This window comes from Pseudophryne corroboree, chromosome 8, assembly GCF_028390025.1.
Source record: "Pseudophryne corroboree isolate aPseCor3 chromosome 8, aPseCor3.hap2, whole genome shotgun sequence".
NCBI classification, from domain to species: domain Eukaryota; kingdom Metazoa; phylum Chordata; class Amphibia; order Anura; family Myobatrachidae; genus Pseudophryne; species Pseudophryne corroboree.
The window spans coordinates 24070738-24096566 of record NC_086451.1 but is presented as its reverse complement, the minus strand read 5'-3'; the positions used below and the strand labels follow the sequence as shown (position 1 = coordinate 24096566).

At 48.9% G+C, this 25829-nt stretch overlaps 1 protein-coding gene across 2 annotated transcripts in view; it reads right to left on the bottom strand.

Annotated features, from left to right (window-relative positions):
- Positions 1–4462: 4462 nt before the first annotated feature.
- Positions 4463–25829, bottom strand: part of LOC134948218 (multidrug and toxin extrusion protein 1-like) — a 62533-nt gene continuing 41166 nt past the window's right edge. Inside the window, exons 13-15 of one of the 2 annotated variants that reach the window (XM_063936069.1) lie at positions 6780–6874; positions 6599–6683; positions 4463–5082 (exon numbers count right to left, since the gene is read on the bottom strand). In XM_063936069.1, coding sequence (XP_063792139.1) covers positions 4874–5082; positions 6599–6683; positions 6780–6874 — 389 coding nt within the window. In that variant the 3' untranslated portion in view covers positions 4463–4873. The remainder of the gene's footprint in view (positions 5083–6598; positions 6684–6779; positions 6875–25829) is intronic. The other variant, XM_063936070.1, reaches the window with a different exon arrangement.

Here is a 25829-nt window from a genome sequence, read left to right as displayed (position 1 = left end):
AGGGCCGATTTGAGGTAACGGTGAGGGGGCATCTCTTCGAATTCCAGCTTGTATCCCTGAGACACAATCTCTATAGCCCAGGGATCCACCTGGGAGTGAACCCACTTGTGGCTGAAAATTCGGAGACGCGCCCCCACTGGGCCTAGCTCCGCCTGTGGAGCCCCAGCGTCATGCGGTGGATTTAGTGGAAGCCGGGGAGGACTTCTGTTCCTGGGAACTAGCTGTATTGTGCAGCTTCTTTCCTCTACCCCTGCCTCAGGCAAGAAAGGACGCACCTCGTACTTTTTTGCCTCTTTGTGATCGAAAGGACTGCATTTGGTAATACGGTGCTTTCTTAGGTTGTGAGGGAATATATGGCAAAAAATTTGACTTTCCAGCCGTAGCTGTGGAGACCAGGTCTGAGAGACCGTCCCCAAACAATTCCTCACCCTTGTAAGGTAAAACCTCCATGTGCCTTTTTGAGTCGGCATCGCCTGTTCATTGCCGAGTCCACAGGACCCTTCTGGCAGAAATCGACATTGCATTTATTCTAGAGCCCAGTAGGCTAATATCTCTTTGGGCATCTCTCATATATAGGACAGCGTCTTTTATATGCCCCAGGGTCAGTACTATAGTATCCTTGTCCAAGGTATCAAGTTCCTCAGATAAGGTATCTGTCCATGCTGCTACCGCACTACACATCCAGGCCGACGCAATCGCCGGCCTTAGTAGGGTACCTGAATGTGTATAAATGGACTTCAGGATACCCTCCTGCTTTCTATCCGCAGCATCTTTTAGGTTGGCCGTATCCTGTGACGGCAGGGCTACCCTCTTGGATAAGCGTATTAAAGCTTTGTCTACCCTAGGGGAGGATTCCCAGCGTAACCTGTCCGTTGGCGGGAAAGGATACGCCATAAGCATCCGTTTGGAAATCTGCAGTTTTCTATCTGGAGATTCCCAAGCCTTTTCACATAACTCATTTAGCTCATGTGAAGGGGGAAAGGTCACCACCTGCCTTTTTTCCCCATACATATAAACCCTCTTGTCAGGGACTGGGGTTTCCACTGTGATGTGCAACACCTCCTTCATTGCTATAATCATGTAACGGATGGCTTTAGCCATTTTAGGCTGTAACTTTGCATCATCGCCATCGACACTGGAGTCAGAATCCGTGTTGACATCTGTGTCAACAATTTGGGATAGTGGGCGCTTCTGAGACCCTGACGGCCTCTGCGACATAGGATCAGGCATGGGCTGAGACCCCGGCTGTCCCAAGGCTTCTGCTTTATCCAACCTTTTATGCAAGGAAGTAACATTATCATTTAAAACCTTCCACATATCCATCCAATCGGGTGTCGGCGCCGTCGGCGGCGACCCCACATTCATTTGCTCCCGCTCTGCTTCCACATAGCCTTCCTCATCAAACATGCCGACACAAGCGTACCGACACACCACACACACAGGGGATGCTCTTTTTGAAGACAGTTCCCCCACAAGGCCCTTTGGAGAGACAGAGAGAGAGAGTATGCCAGCACACACCCCAGCGCTATATGTCCCAGGAGTCACACAGTAACTTAGTGTTAACCCAGTAGCTGCTGTATATATTGTTTTTGCGCCAAATTTATGTGCCCCCCTCTCTTTTTACCCTCTTCTACCGTGATTCTACAGGGGAGAGCCTGGGGAGCTTCCTCTCAGCGGAGCTGTGGAGAGAAAATGGCGCTGGCGAGTGCTGAGGAAGAAGCCCCGCCCCCTCCGCGGCGGGCTTCTGTCCCGCGTTTATGTGTAAAAATATGGCGGGGGCCCATGCCCAGTGCCCAACTGTATATATGCTGCTTTTTTGCCAAGAGGTTCTTAATTGCTGCCCAGGGCGCCCCCCCCCTGCGCCCTGCACCCTACAGTGACCGGAGTGTGTGGGTTAGTGTGGGAGCAATGGCGCACAGCTGCAGTGCTGTGTGCTACCTCATATGAAGACTGGAGTCTTCTGCCGCCGATTTTGACGTCTTCTTGCTTCAGACACCGGCTTCTGACTTCTGGCTCTGCGAGGGGGACGGCGGCGCGGCTCCGGGATCGGACGACCAAGGGTGCGATCCTGTGTACGATCCCTCTGGATCTAATGGTGTCCAGTAGCCTAAGAAGCAGGACCTATCTTCGGTGAGTAGGGCTGCTTCTCTCCCCTCAGTCCCACGTAGCAGAGAGTCTGTTGCCAGCAGATCTCTCTGAAAATAAAAAAACCTAACAAAATACTTTCTTATAGCAAGCTCAGGAGAGCTCACTAAGTAGCACCCAGCTCGTCCGGACACAGATTCAAACTGAGGTCTGGAGGAGGGACATAGAGGGAGGAGCCAGAGCACACCAGTATCCAAATTCTTTCTTAAAGTGCCCTGTCTCCTGCGGAGCCCGTCTATTCCCCATGGTCCTTACGGAGTCCCCAGCATCCACTAGGACGTTAGAGAAATAGGAACCGCAATGGGCACCGGGTTTGTTCCAAGCTATGCCAATTTATCTATGGGCATGTTGGAGCTTAATAGCATCTGGGCTAACAACCCATTCAAACTTGGTGACCTATGTGAGATATATTGATGACATTTTCTTTATTTGGAAGTGGGGGGGATGAATTGGGTTCTTTCTGTGAGTTTTTAGACAATAACAACAAAAATATTGTGTTAAGTTTTTATATACGAGCAGAGTCCATTAATTTCCTAGACATATACTGTATATATAGAGGAACATAAGATTAATTTTAAGAATTACACCAAACCGACGGACTCAGGTGCTTGTATTTCAAATTACAGTTGCCACCATAATAATTGGGTCAACTCTATTCTAATTATAAAGTTTTTAGTGAACAAACAATTAAAAAGGGCAATACATTTGTGGCCCATGGATATGAAAAGAATAATTTGGAACATACCATTGCAACAATTAAGGAAGTTGAACAAAAGGACTTAGCAAGCTCCAATACCAGTCGATAATCAAATGAGGGTTATGACTGCTTTCGTTACAGAATTTACTACAGAATACAAAAATGTAGAAAAGATGTTTAAAAAACATTGGTATCAATTAAAAAGAGATCCTGTTTTGGGTCCAATGTTACCAGAGAAACCTAAACATATTTATAGGAAAGCGCCTAATCTTAAAAGGAACCTGGTATCAAACATGCATACACTCACCCTATACACATTCACCATTACATCAGCTGGTTTCTACCGGTGTGGCGTACAGTATGGGAGGGGGGCGGTACTGGAGACTGACATGTCTTTTAAATCCTCTACTATCTGCTATCTGTAGCTCAAGCCCCAGCGTAGGAAGAGATAACTGGAGAGACAGTTGCAGCAAAGAGGTGGGAGTGGAGCCAATAGCCATGCTGATGGATGGATGGACCTTCTAACTCTTTCTCCTCATGTAGGTGGTTGTCTCAAAATCTCTCAAAATAGCCCATGTACTGTACATGTCATTTTTGCACATTTTGCTCTGCAAAACAATGTGAATAGGATGCACAAGCAGCTTTTGCTGATTAAAATGATATGCGGCATGGCTATATTCTGTGTGTAATTGCGACTGTGTCTGCATACAAATTGTTATGCTACAGTGTTTTCCTGCCAAACACTGTAACATAATTTGTTATGCAGATACAGCAGCTATTGCACACAGAATATAGCCATGCCGCATATCATTTTAATCAGCAGGATCTGCTTGTGCGTCCTGGAGGACTGGATTTTAGATAGGGTGTATGTTGCTTCAATTGTGAGACTTTCGGGTGCTAATGGGTGACTTTCTAACACTGTACAACTATAGATGCATTCCGGTTGGTCTGAAAAAGTCGGACGCTTCCTGCTCTAAACCAACCATGAGAAGTCAGATCTGATTTGCATTTGGAGCCCAAAAGACGTACACCATTACATTGGCCGAGTTCCGGGAAAAAGAGCACATTTTAATGTGCGAGTTTGTCTGACTTTTTCCTGGACGCTAAACTCAGCTCTTCATTACTGTACATCCTGGCTAATGACTTAACTGAAATAGATCTTCAATTAGCTACTTTGCTACTGGTTTCATTAGTTATGGCATTAATTAACAAGCTTAGCAGGGAATAGTCACTTATTTCTATAATAACACTTTTTATTGAACTACACACAGAGACTTTGGTCAATATGCTTAATGCAGCGATTACATTGGCCCACGGTGTAAGGGCCTCCTATCGGTTACCTCTAGACTGGTCAGCGGTGTCAATAGGATACTTTTTTTATCTGTCAGAGATGTTAAGAGGTCAATTACACCAGAGAGACGAGGCTCATCTTCCTGTAACCAGTCAAAGAAGATATGTCTGCGAAACGCGTGGTGGCTTGTCCACAAATGCTTGCTTTTGCCGGACCTCTATCCTGTGGTGGAGAATGGGCCTATTAAGTACTCCGAACGAGATCACCCTCTCTCTTTACTGTAAGTGTAATGTTCTACAATTTACTTTTATTAACAAAATCCACCAGAATTTTAGCAGTGCCTTTTATTTTGGTTTTGCAGTGCTTTCCGTTCAGTTCATGAAGTCCATCTACACTTCCAAAACTGTTATTTATCATTCCCCTCCTCTTATTGGAGCTGGCTCGTGATTTATTTTCATTATAAATAAATAGATAAAATAAACCGTAAAACGATAATAAGGCGGTATTTTATCAGTACATATCAGCCGTACTCTGTTGCTGTGATAAACTCCGGGCTGGTCCTGATTTCCTGCAGTCTGCGCCATTGTCATTACCGGATTGGTAAATAGAATGGTTGGGATAGTGATAAAGGCTCTGCGGGTAAATAGACCCAACTTGTGCCAGAATAATTGTTCAGCGTGGACACTGTCCCTCTTGTTATACTTAATGTAACAATGATTTCAGAACTTCCTCTCTGGTGTTCACACGCAGAGCCTTATCAGTATCCCAACCATTAATATAGTAATTGCACCAATAAGGAGCAGCGATCGGTGCACAATCAGCTTCCTCTTGGACAAAAGTTTGTTCTGTTGGGTGACCTCGCCCAGGTGGGTCTCATTCTGTTGAGGGTCTAGTCTTTGGCTGTTGTCTGGGTCCATCAGTATCACCCTAGAGGACTCTTCTGGGTCTTCTGCAAAAACACAGATTTGAGGGAGTACCAGGTTAAACGTACACAGTATACTGTATATTACAGAGGGGGAGTAGTTCTGATGAAAACAAAAGGTGTCAGTGAAGTTTTCCTCCTGGGGCTTATGAGGAGCATTTACTAAGCAGTGATAAGAGCGGAGAAGTGAGCCAGTGGAGAAATTTCCCCATCAACCAATCAGCAGCTCTGTATCATTTTATAGTCTGCAAATTATAGATGTTACTTCAGTGCTGATTGGTTGCCATGGGCAACTTCTCCACTTGCTCACTTCTCCGCTCTTATCACTGCTTAGTAAATATACCGTATGTTTCTTAGGGGACGATTAAATTAGGACTGAGGCAGTGATCCCTGAGAGTAGGTTTGTGCATGTGCCGTACTTACGGAAGACCCCCTAGAGTGATATTGTGATATACTGCGGAGGTTTGATGTGTCATTGCAGGAATACCCGCCCTGTGGGTGCATCACTCACAATCGAATCAACACCTAAAGTGAATGTTTACTTATATACAGTAGAGGCAACCCTTGTGTAAGCTGACAAGAAACATTACTATATAGATATATATCATACATTTTAACATTTTGTTATTCTTAACTATTTCTTGCTTGGAAACCATGGTGGAATCAGGGGCGTTTTAAGAGAGGAGGGGGCCCGTGTGCAGACTCCAGGTGTGCCCCCTACTCTCTACAGCGCCGTAGGCTCCAGCATTGAAGCCGGAGACTACTGAGCATGTGCAGGTCTCCGGAAACATGGCGCCCTCCATGGTGTGGAGACAGATTTTTGAACTGCGCATGCGCGGCGCCCATATTTGGTTGGATTTTTGCCGCAAATGCAGCGGCTGTAGAGCTAGTGGCAGGACTTCGGAAAGGTAAGTATAAACAACATGGGTGCAGTGTGTACGGTGTGGGCATCCCCCTGTACCCAGGGGCCTGTGTGCACCGCACACATTGCACCCATGAAAGAAAAGCCAATGGGTGGAATGTATAATTGCGCACGGCCTGCGAAGCCATGTCCTCAACATGTGGTGATCACCTCTTGGGGTACATCCACAGAAAATTGTGCCCAAGGATTACACAAAGTCTAATAACACCGATAAGAGCTGTCCCTTGCAAAGAGAGAACTTCCAGGTTTAAGACTCGGGTGTCGTATTGCACAAGCACGGCCGCAATCGGAAGGGGACGGAGAAGGATTCCTCAGATCCCTCTCCAGTTGTTTCTGGTGAAAATAAGCCATAGACTTCTATAGGCAATGCCGTCTATATATGGGGACTGCTGTGTCGTGGGTTGGCAGCGAATATCTCTGAAACCTGCTGTGGACCATTTTTAATACATATGGAGATCTATATGTATTGCGATAGACCTCCTGAAAACTGCAATTTTTGGAGGCTTCACCGCTTAGTACTTTGATTCATCCCACCCCAAGTCTGTCCGTTCTCATACCATAAATTAGTGGACGGCATTAGACAATGTGTCAGGCTGTAGTGCTGGAAGGGGTCTCACTTACCTATCGTGGGGTCACTCTGGTAAGTAACTGGTTTGCTGTTGAGGTCTTGCGTCTTTGTTCTCCTCTCTTTGGCCCGTTCTTGTGCCTGAAACACATTGAATACAATTGTGCTGATGCCGGAACTATGAAAGGGTGTAAATATGAACTTCGCCAAAGTCCATTCACTGCTGTATTATCTGACCTCTTGTGATGACTTGTTCCAGTCGATCCTGAACACAAAGACCAGGAACGTGATGCTTTGTATCAGAGCACAGAGCAAGATTCCCAGCCAGAACCCTGAGGAGACAACAGTGAGCGGTTATCTGGGAACGCGCAGCGAGGGAACTGGCAGACACGCTGATGTCTCAGCTTGTGTTTTTCACATTCCTAGTTCCCATCCCATCAATGGGGGTCATTCCGAGTTGTTCGCTCGCAAGCTGCTTTTAGCAGCTTTGCACACGCTAAGCCGCCGCCTACTGGGAGTGAATCTTAACTTATTAAAATAGCGAACGAAAGATTAGCAGAATTGCGAATAGACACTTCTTAGCAGTTTCTGAGTAGCTCCAGACTTACTCGGCATCTGCGATCAGTTCAGTGCTTGTCGTTCCTGGTTTGACGTTACAAACACACCCAGCGTTCGCCCAGACACTCCTCCGTTTCTCCAGCCACTCCCGCGTTTTTCCCAGAAACGGTAGCGTTTTTTCGCACACTCCCATAAAACGGCCAGTTTCCGCCCAGAAACACCCACTTCCTGTCAATCACATTACGATCACCAGAACGAAGAAAAAACCTCGTAATGCCGTGAGTAAAATTCCTAACTGCATAGCAAATTTACTTGGCGCAGTCGCACTGCGAACATTGCGCATGCGCATTAGCGACTATTCGCTCCGTTGCGACAAAAAAATAACGAGCGAACAACTCGGAATGACCCCCAATACTGTACTGCTTCGGTCCAAAATTAAATTGCGCAAAATTAAAATAATCCTGCTGGGAAGTTTAAATGACTGGAGAAACGCCTGAAATTGGCTATTGAAAACTCAGATAAACATTGTGAAACACTTGCTAGCAGCATCACTGTGGAAACACACTGATGTGCAGTAAGTAGCTAAATATTATCCATGTATCACTGTCAAAGGTATGAATAGACGGGAACAGTCATATAGCATCCCGACGGTCAAAATCCTGACAATTGACCGACGGTCAAAATCCCGACAAGGTCAAAATACTGACAAGGTCAAAATACCAACATTTAAAATACAGACAAGGTCAATACCAACATTTAAAATGTCGACAGGTCAAAAAGTCAACACGAGTTTTTCATTGTTTTTTTGGAGTGTATGCCGACATAGGGTTGACATGGACACCGTATAAGTGTACCGCGTCACCCCACTGCGTTCGGAATACTATTATAGTCCACCTCCAGGTCCACTGGGATGGTAAAGTATGAACAAGTCGGTTTCAATAAAAACAAACGAGTTTTATGGTAAGAACTTACCTTTGTTAAAACTCTTTCTGTGAGGTACACTGGGCTCCACAAGGAATAGACATAGGGGGTGTAGAGTAGGATCTTGATCCGAGGCACCAACAGGCTCAAAGCTTTGACTGTTCCCAGAATGCACGGCGCCGCCTCCTCTATAACCCCGCCTCCCTGCATAGGAGCTCAGTTTTTAGTTAACCAGACCAATGCAGTAGCAGGAAAAGAGACGACAACGGTTAGTAGCCACATACACCACACTCTCATGACAGGAAAAGTGTCAGCGGCTAATGCCATACCAACCCAAAGAAGCTAAGTGCGTCAGGGTGGGCGCCTTGTGGAGCCCAGTGTACCTCGCAGAAAGTTTTAACAAAGGTAAGTTCTTACCATAAAGCTCGTTTTCTGCTGCGGGGTACACTGGGCTCCACAAGGAATAGACATAGGGGATGTCCTAAAGCAGTTCCTTATGGGAGGGGATGCACTGTAGCGGGCACAAGAACCCGGCGTCCAAAGGAAGCATCCTGGGAAGCGGCAGTATCGAAGGCATAGAACCTTATAAACGTGTTCACAGAGGACCACGTAGCCGCCTTGCACAATTGTTCAAGGGTCGCACCACGGCGGGCCGCCCAAGAAGGTCCAACAGACCGAGTAGAATGGGCCGTAATGTGAGCAGGAGCTGACAGACCAGCCCTCACATAAGCATGTGCAATCACCATTCTAATCCATCTGGCCAAAGTTTGCTTGTGAGCAGGCCAGCCCCGTTTGTGAAATCCAAACAGCACAAAGAGAGAATCAAATTTCCTAATAGAAGCAGTTCTCTTCACATAGATACGGAGAGCCCGTACCACATCCAAAGACCGCTCTTTGGGAGACAGATAAGGAGAAACAAGTGCCTGAACCACAATCTCCTGGTTAAGGTGGAACGAAGAAACCACCTTAGGTAAATTTCCGGGACGAGTCCTAAGAACCGCCCGGTCACGGTGAAATATGAGATATGGGGAACTACAGGACAAGGCACCCAAATCTGACACTCTTCTAGCTGAAGCAATAGCCAGCAGAAACACCACCTTAAGGGAAAGCCACTTAAGGTCAGCTGAACCAAGAGGTTCAAACGGAGACTCTTGTAACGCCTCCAAGACCACCGACAAGTCCCAAGGAGCCACAGGCGGGACATAAGGAGGCTGGATACGCAACACGCCCTGAGTAAAGGTATGCACATCAGGTAAGGTCGCAATTTTTCTCTGAAACCACACCGACAAGGCAGATATTTGAAACTTGAGGGAGGCCAGACGCAGGCCTAAGTCCAGGCCCTGCTGAAGAAAAGCCAACAACTTGGCTATACTAAACTTGGAAGCGTCATAATCGTTAGATGCGCACCAAACAAAGTAAGAATGCCAGACCCTATAGTAAATACGAGCCGAAGCTGGTTTCCGGGCCCGCAACATAGTTTGAATGACCACCTCAGAAAACCCTTTAGCCCTTAAGACGGAAGCTTCAAAAACCACGCCATCAAAGACAGCCGGGCTAGGTCCTGGTAGACACAGGGGCCCTGAACGAGGAGGTCTGGGCGTTGTGGAAGTAGAATTGGACGCTCTGACGATAGGCCTTGCAGGTCTGGGAACCAGTGCCGTCTGGGCCACGCTGGAGCTATGAAAAGCAGATTTCCTTTTTCTTGCTTGAACTTCCAAATTACCCTGGGCAGGAGTGACACCGGAGGGAACGCGTACGGCAGCCGAAACCTCCACGGTACCGCCAGCGCATCCACGAATGCTGCTTGAGGATCCCTTGTCCTTGCTCCGAAGACCGGAACCTTGTGATTGTGTCGAGACGCCATCAGATCCACGTCTGGAAGGCCCCACTTTTCCACTAGGAGTTGAAACACTTCTGGATGGAGGCCCCACTCGCCGGCATGTACGTCCTGATGACTGAGAAAGTCCACTTCCCAATTCAGGACTCCCGGAATGAATATTGCCGATATGGCCGGTAGATGGCGTTCCGCCCAACGTAGAATCCGTGAGACTTCCTTCATTGCCAAACGGCTTTGAGTGCCGCCTTGATGATTTATGTAAGCCACTGTGGTGGCGTTGTCCGACTGCACTTGAACAGGACGGTTCTGAATTAAATGCTGGGCTAGGTTCAATGCATTGAAGACCGCACACAATTCCAGAATGTTGATTGAGAGGAGGGACTCTTCCTTGGTAGTGTTGCTCCAGCACCGCGCCCCAACCTCTTAGACTGGCATCTGTCGTCACAGGACCCAGTTGGATATCCAGAAGGGACGGCCCCTGCACAATTGTTGGTCCCGGAGCCACCAGAGCAGCGACAGATGGACCTCCGGAGTCAATGAGATCATTTGAGACCTGATCCGGAGAGGCAGGCCGTCCCACTTGGCTAGAATCAGCCTCTGGAGGGGACGAGAATGGAATTAAGCATATTCCACCATGTCGAATGCTGATACCATGAGGCCCAGCACTTGCATCGCCGAATGTATCGACACTTGCGGACGAGAAAGGAAGCAACGAATCCTGTCCTGAAGCTTCAGGACTTTCTCCTGACACAAGGACAACCTCTGGTTGTGAGTGTCCAATAGCGCTCCCAGATGCACCATGCTCTGAGCAGGGATCAGGGATGACTTCTTCCAGTTGATGAGCCACCCGTGGGCTTGTAGAAACTGGACCGTCATATCTAGATGACGTAGGAGAAGTTCTGGGGAATTTGCCAGGATTAACAAGTCATCCAGATACGGCACTATCCTGACCCCTTGACGGCGGAGTACCACCGTCATCACCACCATAACTTTTGTGAAGACTCGCGGAGCCGTTGTTAAACCAAAAGGTAACGCCCGAAACTGGTAATGGAGGTTGCCAATAGCAAACCTCAGATATTGCTGATGTGACGCTGCTATAGGAATATGCAGGTAAGCATCCTGTATGTCCAGGGAGACCATGTAGTCCCCAGGTTCCAAGGCCAGAACTATAGAGCGAAGGGTTTCCTTACGGAACTTGGAAACCTTCACAAACCTGTTCAATGCCTTGAGGTTGAGAATGGGCCGGGAGGACCCATTCGGTTTCGGGACTAGAAACAGCGGAGAATAGTACCCCCAGCCCCTCTGCGCAAGAGGCACCTGTACTACGACTCCTGTATCCAGGAGGGTCTGTACCACCGATTGCAGAGTGTTTGCTTTTGTCTGGCCTAACGGGACGTCTGTCTGGCAAAATCGATGAGGGGGTCAGTTTTTGAAGGCTATGGCGTAACCCCAAGTGACAACTTCCCGTACCCAGGCATCTGAAGTGGTCTTCAACCATTCCTGGGTATACCCTAGAAGCCGGCCCCCCCACCCTGGGATCCCCCAGGGAGAGGCCCGCCCCGTCATGCGGCAGGCTTATCGGCCTTGGAAGCTGGCTGACGGGCTTTGGCTTACCAGGTTTGGAAGTGCGGACCTGCTTGTTGTACGTCTGACCTTTTGCTTTACCTGAAGGATGAAAGGGGCGAAAGGAAGTACCTTTATCCTTCGACACAGAAGGAGCAGTACTTGGCAGACAGGCAGTTTTGGCAGTAGCTAAGTTAGCCACTATCTTATTTAAGTCCTCCCCAAACAGAATATCTCCCTTGAAAGGGAGTACCTCCAGGGTTTTTCTAGAGTCCAGATCCACAGACCAGGATCTCAGCCACAATATCCGGTGAGCCAGGACTGAAGTAGTAGAGGCCTTGGCTGCTAGGATACCGGCATCAGAAGCCGCCACTTTACTATAGCAAGAAGCTGTGACAATATATGACAAGCATTGTCTAGCATGGGCAGAAGAGATTTCAGCTTCTAACTCCAAGGCCCATGCTTCAATAGCCTCTGCAGCCCATGTTGCTGCAATAGTGGGCCTTTGTGCAGCACCTGTGAGGGTGTAGATCGCTTTAAGACAACCCTCCACACGTTTATCCGTAGGCTCTTTTAGAGACGTGACGGTAGTGACAGGCAGAGCTGAGGAAACCACCATCCTAGCCACATGTGAGTCTACTGGAGGAGGCGTTTCCCAATTCTTAGACAGCTCTGGCGCGAGGGGATAGCGAGCCCGCATCTTCTTTTGAGGCACAAACTTCGTACCCGGGTTTTCCTCAGTCCGGCGGCAGCGTGTCTCAGCTGTCAGAAGTTGAACAGGGAGGAGAGCGCGGCTGTCGGGTGAGAGCGGCGGCGTGTAGTACTTCAAACCAGCCGCCGGTCCGTGAGCCAATCAGAGCTCGCGGACCGGCAGCCAATCAGGAGCCGCGGCTGCCGGTCCGCGAGCTCTGATTGGCTCTCGAACCGGCGGCTGGTTTGAAGTACTACACGCCGCCGCTTTCACCCGACAGCCGCGCTCTCCTCCGTTTCCCACGGTAAGCAGCACGGAGTGGAGGGGGGAGGGCATCTGTCTACCTGGCACTGTGGGGTCATTTGTATACCTGGCACTGTGGGGGCATCTGTATACCTGGCAATGTGGAGGCATCTGTATACCTGGCACTGTGGGGGCATCTGTATACCTGGCACTGTGGGGGCATTTGTATACCTGGCACTGTGGGGGGCATTTGTATACCTGGCACTGTGGGGGGCATTTGTATACCTGGCACTGTGGGGGGCATTTGTATACCTGGCACTGTGGGGGCATCTGTATAACTGGCACTGTGAGGGGCATTTGTATACCTGGCACTGTGGGGACATCTGTATACCTGGCACTGTGGGGGCATCTGTATACCTGGCACTGTGGGGACATCTGTATACCTGGCACTGTGAGGGGCATTTGTATACCTGGCACTGTGGGGGCATCTGTATACCTGGCACTGTGGGGACATCTGTATACCTGGCACTGTGAGGGGCATTTGTATACCTGGCACTGTGAGGGGCATTTGTATACCTGGCACTGTGGGGGCATTTGTATACCTGGCACTGTGGGGGCAATTGTGGATCTGGCCCCGCACTATTGGGGGCATATGTGTATCACGTCCCATTTTAACTGGCCACACCCATTTTTTTGGCGCGCACACACAGTACCTCTAAGGGGCAGACCTACTGGGGGGCAGGGTAATTTTTTAAGTTGAGAATTTTTGTATGGCCCCCGAAGGATTTTATAAATATCCAAATGGCCCTCGGTAGAAAAAAGGTTCCCCACTCCTGCACTAGGTGGTCAGAGTGAGGTAAAACTTGTTTAACCAACTTCTGACGCTTGAACCTATCTGGTTTCTTAGGAGGGACGGATGGCTCGGGATCATCCGTAATCTGTAGAATTAATTTAATAGCCTCCAAAAGGTCAGGAACATCCACATGTGAACCACCCTCCCCATCAGCAGTATCTGTGTCAGAACCTGTGGGGTCAGTGTAAGTGCCGTCTTCATCAGACGAGGTGTCAGTGACAGCAGTGGATCGTGAGGAGACAAGCGCTCGCTTAGAGGACCTCTTGGACTTAGGCGAGCGATGGTCAGACTTACTTGTAGTCAGGGACTGGTTCAACTTCTTCAATTGAGCAGATAAATTGTCCGCCCACGGCGGGTTAGCTGCAGGGACCACATACGGTTGTACTGGCATTGGGGGTCCCATAGGGGGTGTTAGTTTATGAACTAGCGTATGCAGAAGCGTGGAAATGCGGCCCCTGGTGGGTCATTATGTACCTCCGTTGCCACAGTCCCACTGGGGGGCAAGGAGCCCCCAGAACCAGAGCCCACAGCTGTTATGTTTCTCTCAAGGTGATCTGTGGCTTCAGCAACACCGGCAGTGTGTTCAGCCCCAGAACCGTTACCCTCAGAAGCAGACATGATATAACGTGCAGTATCAGGTAACACAGTACAATTGGCAGCAGCACAATACCTCTAGCCCAAACCCCTGTGCAGTGTAGTCAGCACTAGCAGAGATAAAGGAGAGATATGGTGACTAAATAAATCACAGAGAAAAATACGTAATAAAGTATATCTTTGTGAACATCCTTTATCAATATAATAAAACCTGACGCACCAAGCCCCCTCAGGTTATAGAATATAGGGATAGCAAGTTGAGTGAAAGACACGAAATGGACACCACTCAGCTATCAAATGCACACACATATAGGGCCTAATTCTGAGTTGATCGCAGCAGCAAATTTGTTAGCAGTTGGGAAAAACCATGGCCCTCATTCCGAGTCGTTCGCTCTGTATTTTTCATCGCATCGCAGTGAAATTCCGCATAGTGCGCATGCGCAATATTCGCACTGCGACTGCGCCAAGTATCTTTGCTATGAAGATAGTATTTTTACTCACGGCTTTTTCCTCGCTCCGGCGATCGTAATGTGATTGACAGGAAATGGGTGTTACTGGGCGGAAACACGGCGTTTTATGGGCGTGTGGCTGAAAACGCTACCGTTTCCGGAAAAAACGCAGGAGTGGCCGGAGAAACGGGGGAGTGGTTGGGCGAACGCTGGGTGTGTTTGTGACGTCAAACCAGGAACGACAAGCACTGAACTGATCGCACTGGCAGAGTAAGTGTGGAGCTACTCTAAAACTGCTAAGTAGTTTGTGATCGCAATATTGCGAATACATCGGTTGCAATTTTAAGATGCTAAGATACACTCCCAGTAGGCGGCGGCTTAGCGTGTGTAACTCTGCTAAATTCGCCTTGCGACCGATCAACTCGGAATGAGGGCCCATGTGCACTGCAGGAGGGCGGATATAACATGTGTAGAGAGAGTTAGATTTGGGCGGGGTGTATTCAAACTGAAATCTAAATTGCAGTGTAAAATAAAGCAGCCAGTATATTTACCCTGCACAGAAACAAAATAACCCACCCAAATCTAACTCTCTCTGCACATGTTATATCTGCCCCCCCTGCAGTGCACATGGTTTTGCCCAATTGCTAACAAACTAGCTGCTGCGATCAACTCAGAATTACCCCCATAGTCACAGTTTGTACAACGCAGAGGTTATTACTAACAGTAAAACTGCACTGGACTAGCTTATCTCCTATATAATAGCCCAGCTCTGTGACTTTGTGCCAGTGTGTATAACGCATCTCTCATTGGGTTAGCGGCAGGTCTATCACACCCAGTCCACAGCTGATTGGGTGAGAAACGCCCTCCCACACAGGTTACATCCAATGGGAGGCTCTGCCCTTTGCCTGCTGTGTTTTCACAGAGCAGGATTAGCAATGGGACTGATGGAGCTGCAGCTCCAGCCCCACACCCCAAAATAGTCCCCCTGCATCTGCAGCAACACACCCTCCAACAATCTACACATAAACATTGATACACATTTGAAAAAGGGGGAATGGCCACATATACAGCAGCGTGGCCACGCCCCTTTTCCTATACTGTCAATGGAAGCTTGGAGAGTCAATAATCGGTTCAGACCATTAAAAAAAAGTGCCTGTACCTGCCAAAAAGGTGCAGCTGGAGGGTATGCCACTGTATCTGCAGCAAGTCTCTGCGCTGTAGATAGGGGAAAAAACATCCTTTTACTGCAGCGGCCTATATCCTGCTGCCAGTCCACCTGCCCCCTCCAGCATCAACAATACCCACTCCCTAGCCACGGCGCAGGTGGAACAAAAGCTGCTGTGGCCACCGGCATAGATGTGTATGTAACGCCCCCTGTACCAGTGACGCTTACACAAGCAATACCCCCTGTACCAGTGCCGCTTACACACGTAACGCCCCCTGTACCAGTGACGCTTACACACGTAACGCCCCCTGTACCAGAGACGCTTACACACGTATCGCCCCCTGTACCAGTGCCGCTTACACACGTAACGCCCCCTGTACCAGTGACGCTTACACAAGCAATACCCCCTGTACCAGTGCCGCTTACACACGTAACGCCCCCTGTACCAGTGACGCTTACACAAGCAATACCCCCTGTACCAGTGCTGCTTACACACGTAACGCCCCCTGTACCAGTGCCGCTTACACACGTAACGCCCCCTGTACCAGTGACGCTTACACAAGCAATACCCCCTGTACCAGTGACGCTTACACACGTAACGCCCCCTGTACCAGTGCCGCTTACACACGTAACGCCCCCTGTACCAGTGACGCTTACACAAGCAATACCCCCTGTACCAGTGACCATACACACGTAACGTCCCCTGTAGCAGTGACGCTTACACACGTAACTCCCTCTGTACCAGTGACGCTTAGACATGTAACGCCCCCTGTACCAGTGACACTTAGACACGTAACGGCCTCTGTATCAGTGATGCTTACACACGTAACGCCCCCTGTACCAGAGACGCTAACACACGTAACGCCCCCTGTACCAGTGATGCTTACACACGTAACACCCCTCTGTACCAGTGCTGCTTACACACGTAACGCCCCCCTATACCAGTGACGCTTACACACGTAACGCCCCCCTATACCAGTGACGCTTACACACGTGACGTCCCCTGTACCAGTGACGCTTACACATGTAACGCCCTCTGTACCAGTGCCACTTACACACGTAACGCCCCCTGTAGCAGTGACGCTTACACACATAATGCCCCCTGTAGCAGTGACGCTTACACACGTAACGCCCCCTGTACCAGAGACGCTTACACACGTATCGCCCCCTGTACTAGTGCCGCTTACACACGTTACGCCCCCCCCTGTACCAGTGCCGCTTACACACGTAACGCCCCCTGTACCAGTGACGCTTACACACATAATGCCCCCTGTAGCAGTGACGCTTACACACGTAACGCCCCCCGTAGCAGTGACGCTTACACACGTAACGCCCCCCTGTACCAGTGACGCTTACACACGTAACGCCCCCCTGTACCAGTGACGCTTACACACATAATGCCCCCTGTAGCAGTGATGCTTACACACGTAACGCCCCCCGTAGCAGTGACGCTTACACACGTAACGCCCCCCATAGCAGTGCCGCTTACACACGTAACGCCCTCTCTACCAGTGCCGCTTAGACACGTAACGCCCCTGTATCTGTGCCGCTTAAACACGTAATGCCCCCTGTAGCAGTGCTGCTTACACACGTAACCCCCCCTGTACCAGTGCTGCTTACACATGTAACGCCCCCCCTGTACCAGTGACGCTTACACAAGTAACACCCCCTCTAGCAGTGACGCTTACAAAAGTAACGCCCCCTGTACCAGTGACACTTACACACGTAACGCCCCCTGTACCAGTGCCGCTTACACACGTAACGCCCCCCATAGCAGTGATGCTTACACACGTAACGCCCCCTAAACTACAGCTCCAAGCAGCCCTCAGCGCCGAAGCATTCCGGCTCTTAGGGCTGCTGGGAGCTGTAGTTTATTGAGTACATCTTCTTCCCTGTAATGCGGCGCGTTGGGACACTGGGGCTAACAAAAGTGACTGCCTGCTCTGCGAGTCTCCGGGAGATCCACTGCCAAAGGGAGGACAGCAGCTTAGCTGCTGACAGGAGGAGAAGCATTACCCGCCCCTCCCCCACTCACAGTACCTCCGGGCCCCATCCACGGCACCCTCACCCAGCCCCTCCAGCACCTGCGGTAGCTCTGGACCCCCTCCTGCAGCAACCCCGCACTTGCCCCTCCCGGCGCACAACCGCATCCGCCCCTCCCCCACCCGAGGCACCCCCGCAACTGTTCCTCCCCCACCCGCGGTGCCTCCAGACCCCCACCTGCGGCACCACCGCACCAGCTCCTCCCCCACCTGCAGCACCACCACAACCACCCCTCCCACGGCACCCCCGGATCCCATCCGCGTCTTCTCCGCACCCACCACTCCCCCAACCAAAGCACCTACTAGGTGATTCATCAGGCCCTGCGTGCGCTGTTCACACCGTTGCAAGGGGCTTCGACCCCTTAACCATTGCACGCCCTTTGTCCGTGCAATATTTAACCACTCACACAATTATGATTGGAGGTAATACTCCATATAATAGAAATATTGCACGCCACAAGGGTGTGCAAGGGTTAAGGGGGCGTAGCCCCTTACGACGGTGTGAAGAGCGCCCGTAGGGCGTGATGAATCACCTAGTATATATATAGCTTTATAGTCAATAGATAAAGCAGTACACAGTAAGAACTGGATGTATATCACAGGGTAATTGTACTATAAACCCTGACTAAATGCACTCTTTCTTAACTAGCACTGTCTAAAAAGGCAGGTAGAATACTTAAGTGTCATGTAAAGTCACAGCGCTGACAACCAGGCGGCTTTACATAGGAGGATTTGCCCAAGCAGTCCCAGGAACAGTGAGCTGAGGGATAATGGCGCCCAGACACTGACAGGGAGTGAGGGAGAGACAGATATGCAGCACCAGGGCGGGAACATTTGCGGGAAATGGCGCCCAGGGGCTGGGGGAGGGGCTTCAGGTCTAAGCCTAATCCCCCTGCTGTCAAAACCACCGGGTACTGTGGGCTACTGAAAATGGTTTAGAGAGAAAACCTGACCTGTCCCATGCCCTGGTGATCTAGTGGGATCGCCTGTACTGCCACAGTGTCCACTGCCAGCGCGCGGCCCGCCTCCCACTGACCGCTCCGGATCGCGATAAAGACCGGGTCCCGCAAGTGAGGCCCACTCACCACCTCCCGAAGCGCGGTCACGCGATCCCGGAGAGCCCCAGTCGTGTGTGCCTGACGTGAAGAAAACCAGAGCCTCCTGCTGTAGTTAGAGATGTGCACTTGAAATTTTTCGGGTTTTGTGTTTTGGTTTTGGGTTCGGTTCCGCGGCCGTGTTTTGGGTTCGACCGCGTTTTGGCAAAACCTCACCGAATTTTTTTTGTCGGATTCGGGTGTGTTTTGGATTCGGGTGTTTTTTTTTAAAAACACTAAAAAACAGCTTAAATCATAGAATTTGGGGGTCATTTTGATCCCAAAGTATTATTAACCTCAAAAACCATAATTTCCACTCATTTTCAGTCTATTCTGAATACCTCACACCTCACAATATTATTTTTAGTCCTAAAATTTGCACCTAGGTCGCTGGATGACTAAGCTAAGCGACCCTAGTGGCCGACACAAACACCGTGCCCATCTAGGAGTGGCACTGCAGTGTCACGCAGGATGGCCCTTCCAAAAAACCCTCCCCAAACAGCACATGACGCAAAGAAAAAAAGAGGCGCAATGAGGTAGCTGTGTGAGTAAGATAAGCGACCCTAGTGGCCGACACAAACACCGGGCCCATCTAGGGGTGGCACTGCAGTGTCACGCAGGATGGCCCTTCCAAAAAACCCTCCCCAAACAGCACATGACGCAAAGAAAAAAAGAGGCGCAATGAGGTAGCTGTGTGAGTAAGATAAGCGACCCTAGTGGCCGACACAAACACCGGGCCCATCTAGGAGTGGCACTGCAGTGTCACGCAGGATGGCCCTTCCAAAAAACCCTCCCCAAACAGCACATGACGCAAAGAAAAAAAGAGGCGCAATGAGGTAGCTGTGTGAGTAAGATAAGCGACCCTAGTGGCCAACACAAACACCGTGCCCATCTAGGAGTGGCACTGCAGTGTCACGCAGGATGGCCCTTCCAAAAAACCCTCCCCAAACAGCACATGACGCAAAGAAAAAAAGAGGCGCAATGAGGTAGCTGTGTGAGTAAGATAAGCGACCCTAGTGGCCGACACAAACACCGGGCCCATCTAGGAGTGGCACTGCAGTGTCACGCAGGATGGCCCTTCCAAAAAACCCTCCCCAAACAGCACATGACGCAAAGAAAAAAAGAGGCGCAATGAGGTAGCTGTGTGAGTAAGATAAGCGACCCTAGTGGCCGACACAAACACCGGGCCCATCTAGGAGTGGCACTGCAGTGTCACGCAGGATGGCCCTTCCAAAAAACCCTCCCCAAACAGCACATGACGCAAAGAAAAAAAGAGGCGCAATGAGGTAGCTGTGTGAGTAAGATAAGCGACCCTAGTGGCCGACACAAACACCGGGCCCATCTAGGAGTGGCACTGCAGTGTCACGCAGGATGGCCCTTCCAAAAAACATTCCACAAACAGCACATGACGCAAAGAAAAATTAAAGAAAAAAGAGGTGCAAGATGGAATTGTCCTTGGGCCCTCCCACCCACCCTTATGTTGTATAAACAGGACATGCACACTTTAACCAACCCATCATTTCAGTGACAGGGTCTGCCACACGACTGTGACTGAAATGACGGGTTGGTTTGGACCCCCACCAAAAAAGAAGCAATTAATCTCTCCTTGCACAAACTGGCTCTACAGAGGCAAGATGTCCACCTCATCATCATCCTCCGATATATCACCGTGTACATCCCCCTCCTCACAGATTATCAATTCGTCCCCACTGGAATCCACCATCTCAGCTCCCTGTGTACTTTGTGGAGGCAATTGCTGCTGGTCAATGTCTCCACGGAGGAATTGATTATAATTCATTTTAATGAACATCATCTTCTCCACATTTTCTGGATGTAACCTCGTACGCCGATTGCTGACAAGGTGAGCGGCGGCACTAAACACTCTTTCGGAGTACACACTTGTGGGAGGGCAACTTAGGTAGAATAAAGCCAGTTTGTGCAAGGGCCTCCAAATTGCCTCTTTTTCCTGCCAGTATAAGTACGGACTGTGTGACGTGCCTACTTGGATGCGGTCACTCATATAATCCTCCACCATTCTTTCAATGGTGAGAGAATCATATGCAGTGACAGTAGACGACATGTCCGTAATCGTTGTCAGGTCCTTCAGTCCGGACCAGATGTCAGCATCAGCAGTCGCTCCAGACTGCCCTGCATCACCGCCAGCGGGTGGGCTCGGAATTCTGAGCCTTTTCCTCGCACCCCCAGTTGCGGGAGAATGTGAAGGAGGAGATGTTGACAGGTCGCGTTCCGCTTGACTTGACAATTTTCTCACCAGCAGGTCTTTCAACCCCAGCAGACTTGTGTCTGCCGGAAAGAGAGATCCAAGGTAGGCTTTAAATCTAGGATCGAGCACGGTGGCCAAAATGTAGTGCTCTGATTTCAACAGATTGACCACCCGTGAATCCTTGTTAAGCGAATTAAGGGCTCCATCCACAAGTCCCACATGCCTAGCGGAATCGCTCCGTGTTAGCTCCTCCTTCAATGTCTCCAGCTTCTTCTGCAAAAGCCTGATGAGGGGAATGACCTGACTCAGGCTGGCAGTGTCTGAACTGACTTCACGTGTGGCAAGTTCAAAGGGCATCAGAACCTTGCACAACGTTGAAATCATTCTCCACTGCGCTTGAGACAGGTGCATTCCACCTCCTATATCGTGCTCAATTGTATAGGCTTGCATGGCCTTTTGCTGCTCCTCCAACCTCTGAAGCATATGGAGGGTTGAATTCCACCTCGTTACCACTTCTTGCTTCAGATGATGGCAGGGCAGGTTCAGTAGTTTTTGGTGGTGCTCCAGTCTTCTGTACGTGGTGCCTGTACGCCGAAAGTGTCCCGCAATTCTTCTGGCCACCGACAGCATCTCTTGCACGCCCCTGTCGTTTTTTAAAAAATTCTGCACCACCAAATTCAAGGTATGTGCAAAACATGGGACGTGCTGGAATTTGCCCATATTTAATGCACACACAATATTGCTGGCGTTGTCCGATGCCACAAATCCACAGGAGAGTCCAATTGGGGTAAGCCATTCCGCGATGATCTTCCTCAGTTGCCGTAAGAGGTTTTCAGCTGTGTGCGTATTCTGGAAAGCGGTGATACAAAGCGTAGCCTGCCTAGGAAAGAGTTGGCGTTTGCGAGATGCTGCTACTGGTGCCGCCGCTGCTGTTCTTGCGGCGGGAGTCCATACATCTACCCAGTGGGCTGTCACAGTCATATAGTCCTGACCCTGCCCTGCTCCACTTGTCCACATGTCCGTGGTTAAGTGGACATTGGGTACAGCTGCATTTTTTAGGACACTGGTGAGTCTTTTTCTGAGGTCTGTGTACATTTTCGGTATCGCCTGCCTAGAGAAGTGGAACCTAGATGGTATTTGGTAACGGGGGCACACTACCTCAAGAAATTGTGTAGTTCCCTGTGAACTAACGGCGGATACCAGACGCACGTCTAACACCAACATAGTTGTCAAGGCCTCAGTTATCCGCTTTGCAGCAGGATGACTGCTGTGATATTTCATCTTCCTCGCAAAGGACTGTTGGACAGTCAATTGCTTACTGGAAGTAGTACAAGTGGTCTTCCGACTTCCCCTCTGGGATGACCATCGACTCCCAGCAGCAACAACAGCAGCGCCAGCAGCAGTAGGCGTTACACGCAAGGATGCATCGGAGGAATCCCAGGCAGGAGAGGAATCGTCAGAATTGCCAGTGACATGGCCTGCAGGACTATTGGCATTCCTGGGGAAGGAGGAAATTGACACTGAGGGAGTTGGTGGGGTGGTTTGCGTGAGCTTGGTTACAAGAGGAAGGGATTTACTGGTCAGTGGACTGCTTCCGCTGTCACCCAAAGTTTTTGAACTTGTCACTGACTTATTAAGAATGCGCTGCAGGTGACGTATAAGGGAGGATGTTCCGAGGTGGTTAACGTCCTTACCCCTACTTATTACAGCTTGACAAAGGCAACACACGGCTTGACACCTGTTGTCCGCTTTTCTGTTGAAATACCTCCACACTGAAGAGCTGATTTTTTTGGTATTTTCACCAGGCATGTCAACGGCCATATTCCTCCCACGGACAACAGGTGTCTCCCCGGGTGCCTGACTTAAACAAACCACCTCACCATCAGAATCCTCCTGGTCAATTTCCTCCCCAGCGCCAGCAACACCCATATCCTCCTCATCCTGGTGTACTTCAACACTGACATCTTCAATCTGACTATCAGGAACTGGACTGCGGGTGCTCCTTCCAGCACTTGCAGGGGGCGTGCAAATGGTGGAAGGCGCATGCTCTTCACGTCCAGTGTTGGGAAGGTCAGGCATCGCAACCGACACAATTGGACTCTCCTTGTGGATTTGGGATTTCGAAGAACGCACAGTTCTTTGTGGTGCTTTTGCCAGCTTGAGTCTTTTCAGTTTTCTAGCGAGAGGCTGAGTGCTTCCATCCTCATGTGAAGCTGAACCACTAGCCATGAACATAGGCCAGGGCCTCAGCCGTTCCTTGCCACTCTGTGTGGTAAATGGCATATTGGCAAGTTTACGCTTCTCCTCCGACAATTTTATTTTAGGTTTTGGAGTCCTTTTTTTACTGATATTTGGTGTTTTGGATTTGACATGCTCTGTACTATGACATTGGGCATCGGCCTTGGCAGACGACGTTGCTGGCATTTCATCGTCTCGGCCATGACTAGTGGCAGCAGCTTCAGCACGAGGTGGAAGTGGATCTTGATCTTTCCCTAATTTTGGAACCTCAACATTTTTGTTCTCCATATTTTAATAGGCACAACTAAAAGGCACCTCAGGTAAACAATGGAGATGGATGGATACTAGTATACTTATGGATGGACTGCCGAGTGCCGACACAGAGGTAGGTACAGCCGTGGACTACCGTACTGTGTCTGCTGCTAATATAGACTGGATGATAATGAGATGAAATCAATATATATATATATGTATGTATATATAATATCACTAGTACTGCAGCCGGACAGGTAGATAATATATTTATTAGGTAATGATGACTGATGACGGACCTGCTGGACACTGTCAGCTCAGCAGCACCGCAGACTGCTACAGTAAGCTACTATACTATAGTAGTATGTACAAAGAAGAAAGAAAAAAAAAAACCACGGGTAGGTGGTATACAATTATGGATGGACTGCCGAGTGCCGACACAGAGGTAGCTACAGCCGTGGACTACCGTACTGTGTCTGCTGCTAATATAGACTGGATGATAATGAGATGAAATCAATATATATATATGTATGTATATATAATATCACTAGTACTGCAGCCGGACAGGTAGATAATATATTTATTAGGTAATGATGACTGATGACGGACCTGCTGGACACTGTCAGCTCAGCAGCACCGCAGACTGCTACAGTAAGCTACTATACTATAGTAGTATGTACAAAGAAGAAAGAAAAAAAAAAAACCACGGGTAGGTGGTATACAATTATGGATGGACTGCCGAGTGCCGACACAGAGGTAGCTACAGCCGTGGACTACCGTACTGTGTCTGCTGCTAATATAGACTGGATGATAATGAGATGAAATCAATATATATATATGTATGTATATATAATATCACTAGTACTGCAGCCGGACAGGTAGATAATATATTTATTAGGTAATGATGACTGATGACGGACCTGCTGGACACTGTCAGCTCAGCAGCACCGCAGACTGCTACAGTAAGCTACTATACTATAGTAGTATGTACAAAGAAGAAAGAAAAAAAAAAAACCACGGGTAGGTGGTATACAATTATGGATGGACTGCCGAGTGCCGACACAGAGGTAGCTACAGCCGTGGACTAACGTACTGTGTCTGCTGCTAATATAGACTGGATGATTGATAATGAGATGAAATCAATATATATATGTATGTATATATAATATCACTAGTACTGCAGCCGGACAGGTAGATAATATATTTATTAGGTAATGATGACTGATGACGGACCTGCTGGACACTGTCAGCTCAGCAGCACCGCAGACTGCTACAGTAAGCTACTATACTATAGTAGTATGTACAAAGAAGAAAGAAAAAAAAAAACCACGGGTAGGTGGTATACAATTATGGATGGACTGCCGAGTGCCGACACAGAGGTAGCTACAGCCGTGGACTAACGTACTGTGTCTGCTGCTAATATAGACTGGATGATTGATAATGAGATGAAATCAATATATATATGTATGTATATATAATATCACTAGTACTGCAGCCGGACAGGTAGATAATATATTTATTAGGTAATGATGACTGATGACAGACCTGCTGGACACTGTCAGCTCAGCAGCACCGCAGACTGCTACAGTAAGCTACTATACTATAGTAGTATGTACAAAGAAGAAAGAAGAAAAAAAAACCACGGGTAGGTGGTATACAATTATGGATGGACTGCCGAGTGCCGACACAGAGGTAGCTACAGCCGTGGACTAACGTACTGTGTCTGCTGCTAATATAGAGTCTAGACTGGATGATAAATTATTGATAATGAGATGAAATCAATATAATATCACTAGTACTGCAGCCGGACAGGTACTATATATATTTATTATGTAATGACTGATGACGGACCTGCTGGACACTGTCAGGTCAGCACAGCACCGCAGACTGCTACAGTAAGCTACTATAGTAGTATGTATAAAGAAGAATGAAAAAAAAAAACCACGGGTAGGTGGTATACAATATTATATATATATATATTATATACAATTATATATATATATATATATATATATATATATATATTAAACTGGTGGTGATTGATTATTAAACTGGTGGTCACTTCAGGTCACGTTGCAACCTGCAACTAGTACTCCGAGGCCTAAGCAGACAATCACAAAATATATTATTATACTGGTGGTCAGTGTGGTCACAACAATGGCAGTGTGGCACTGACTCTGGCAGCAAAAGTGTGCACTGTACGTTATATGTACTCCTGAGTCCTGCTCTCAGACTCTAACTGCTCCCCACTGTCAGTGTCTCCCCCACAAGTCAGATAATACACTTACAGTCACACTATCTAATCTATAAATATCACTTCAGCAAGTAGTATAGTAGTATACAGTATAGTAGTACTCCTCCTAATAATGCTCCCCAAAATACTGTGTCTCTCTCTTCTCTAAACGGAGAGGACGCCAGCCACGTCCTCTCCCTATGACTCTCAATGCACGTGTGAAAATGGCGGCGACGCGCGGCTCCTTATATAGAATCCGAGTCTCGCGATAGAATCCGAGCCTCGCGAGAATCCGACAGCGAGATGATGACGTTCGGGCGCGCTCGGGTT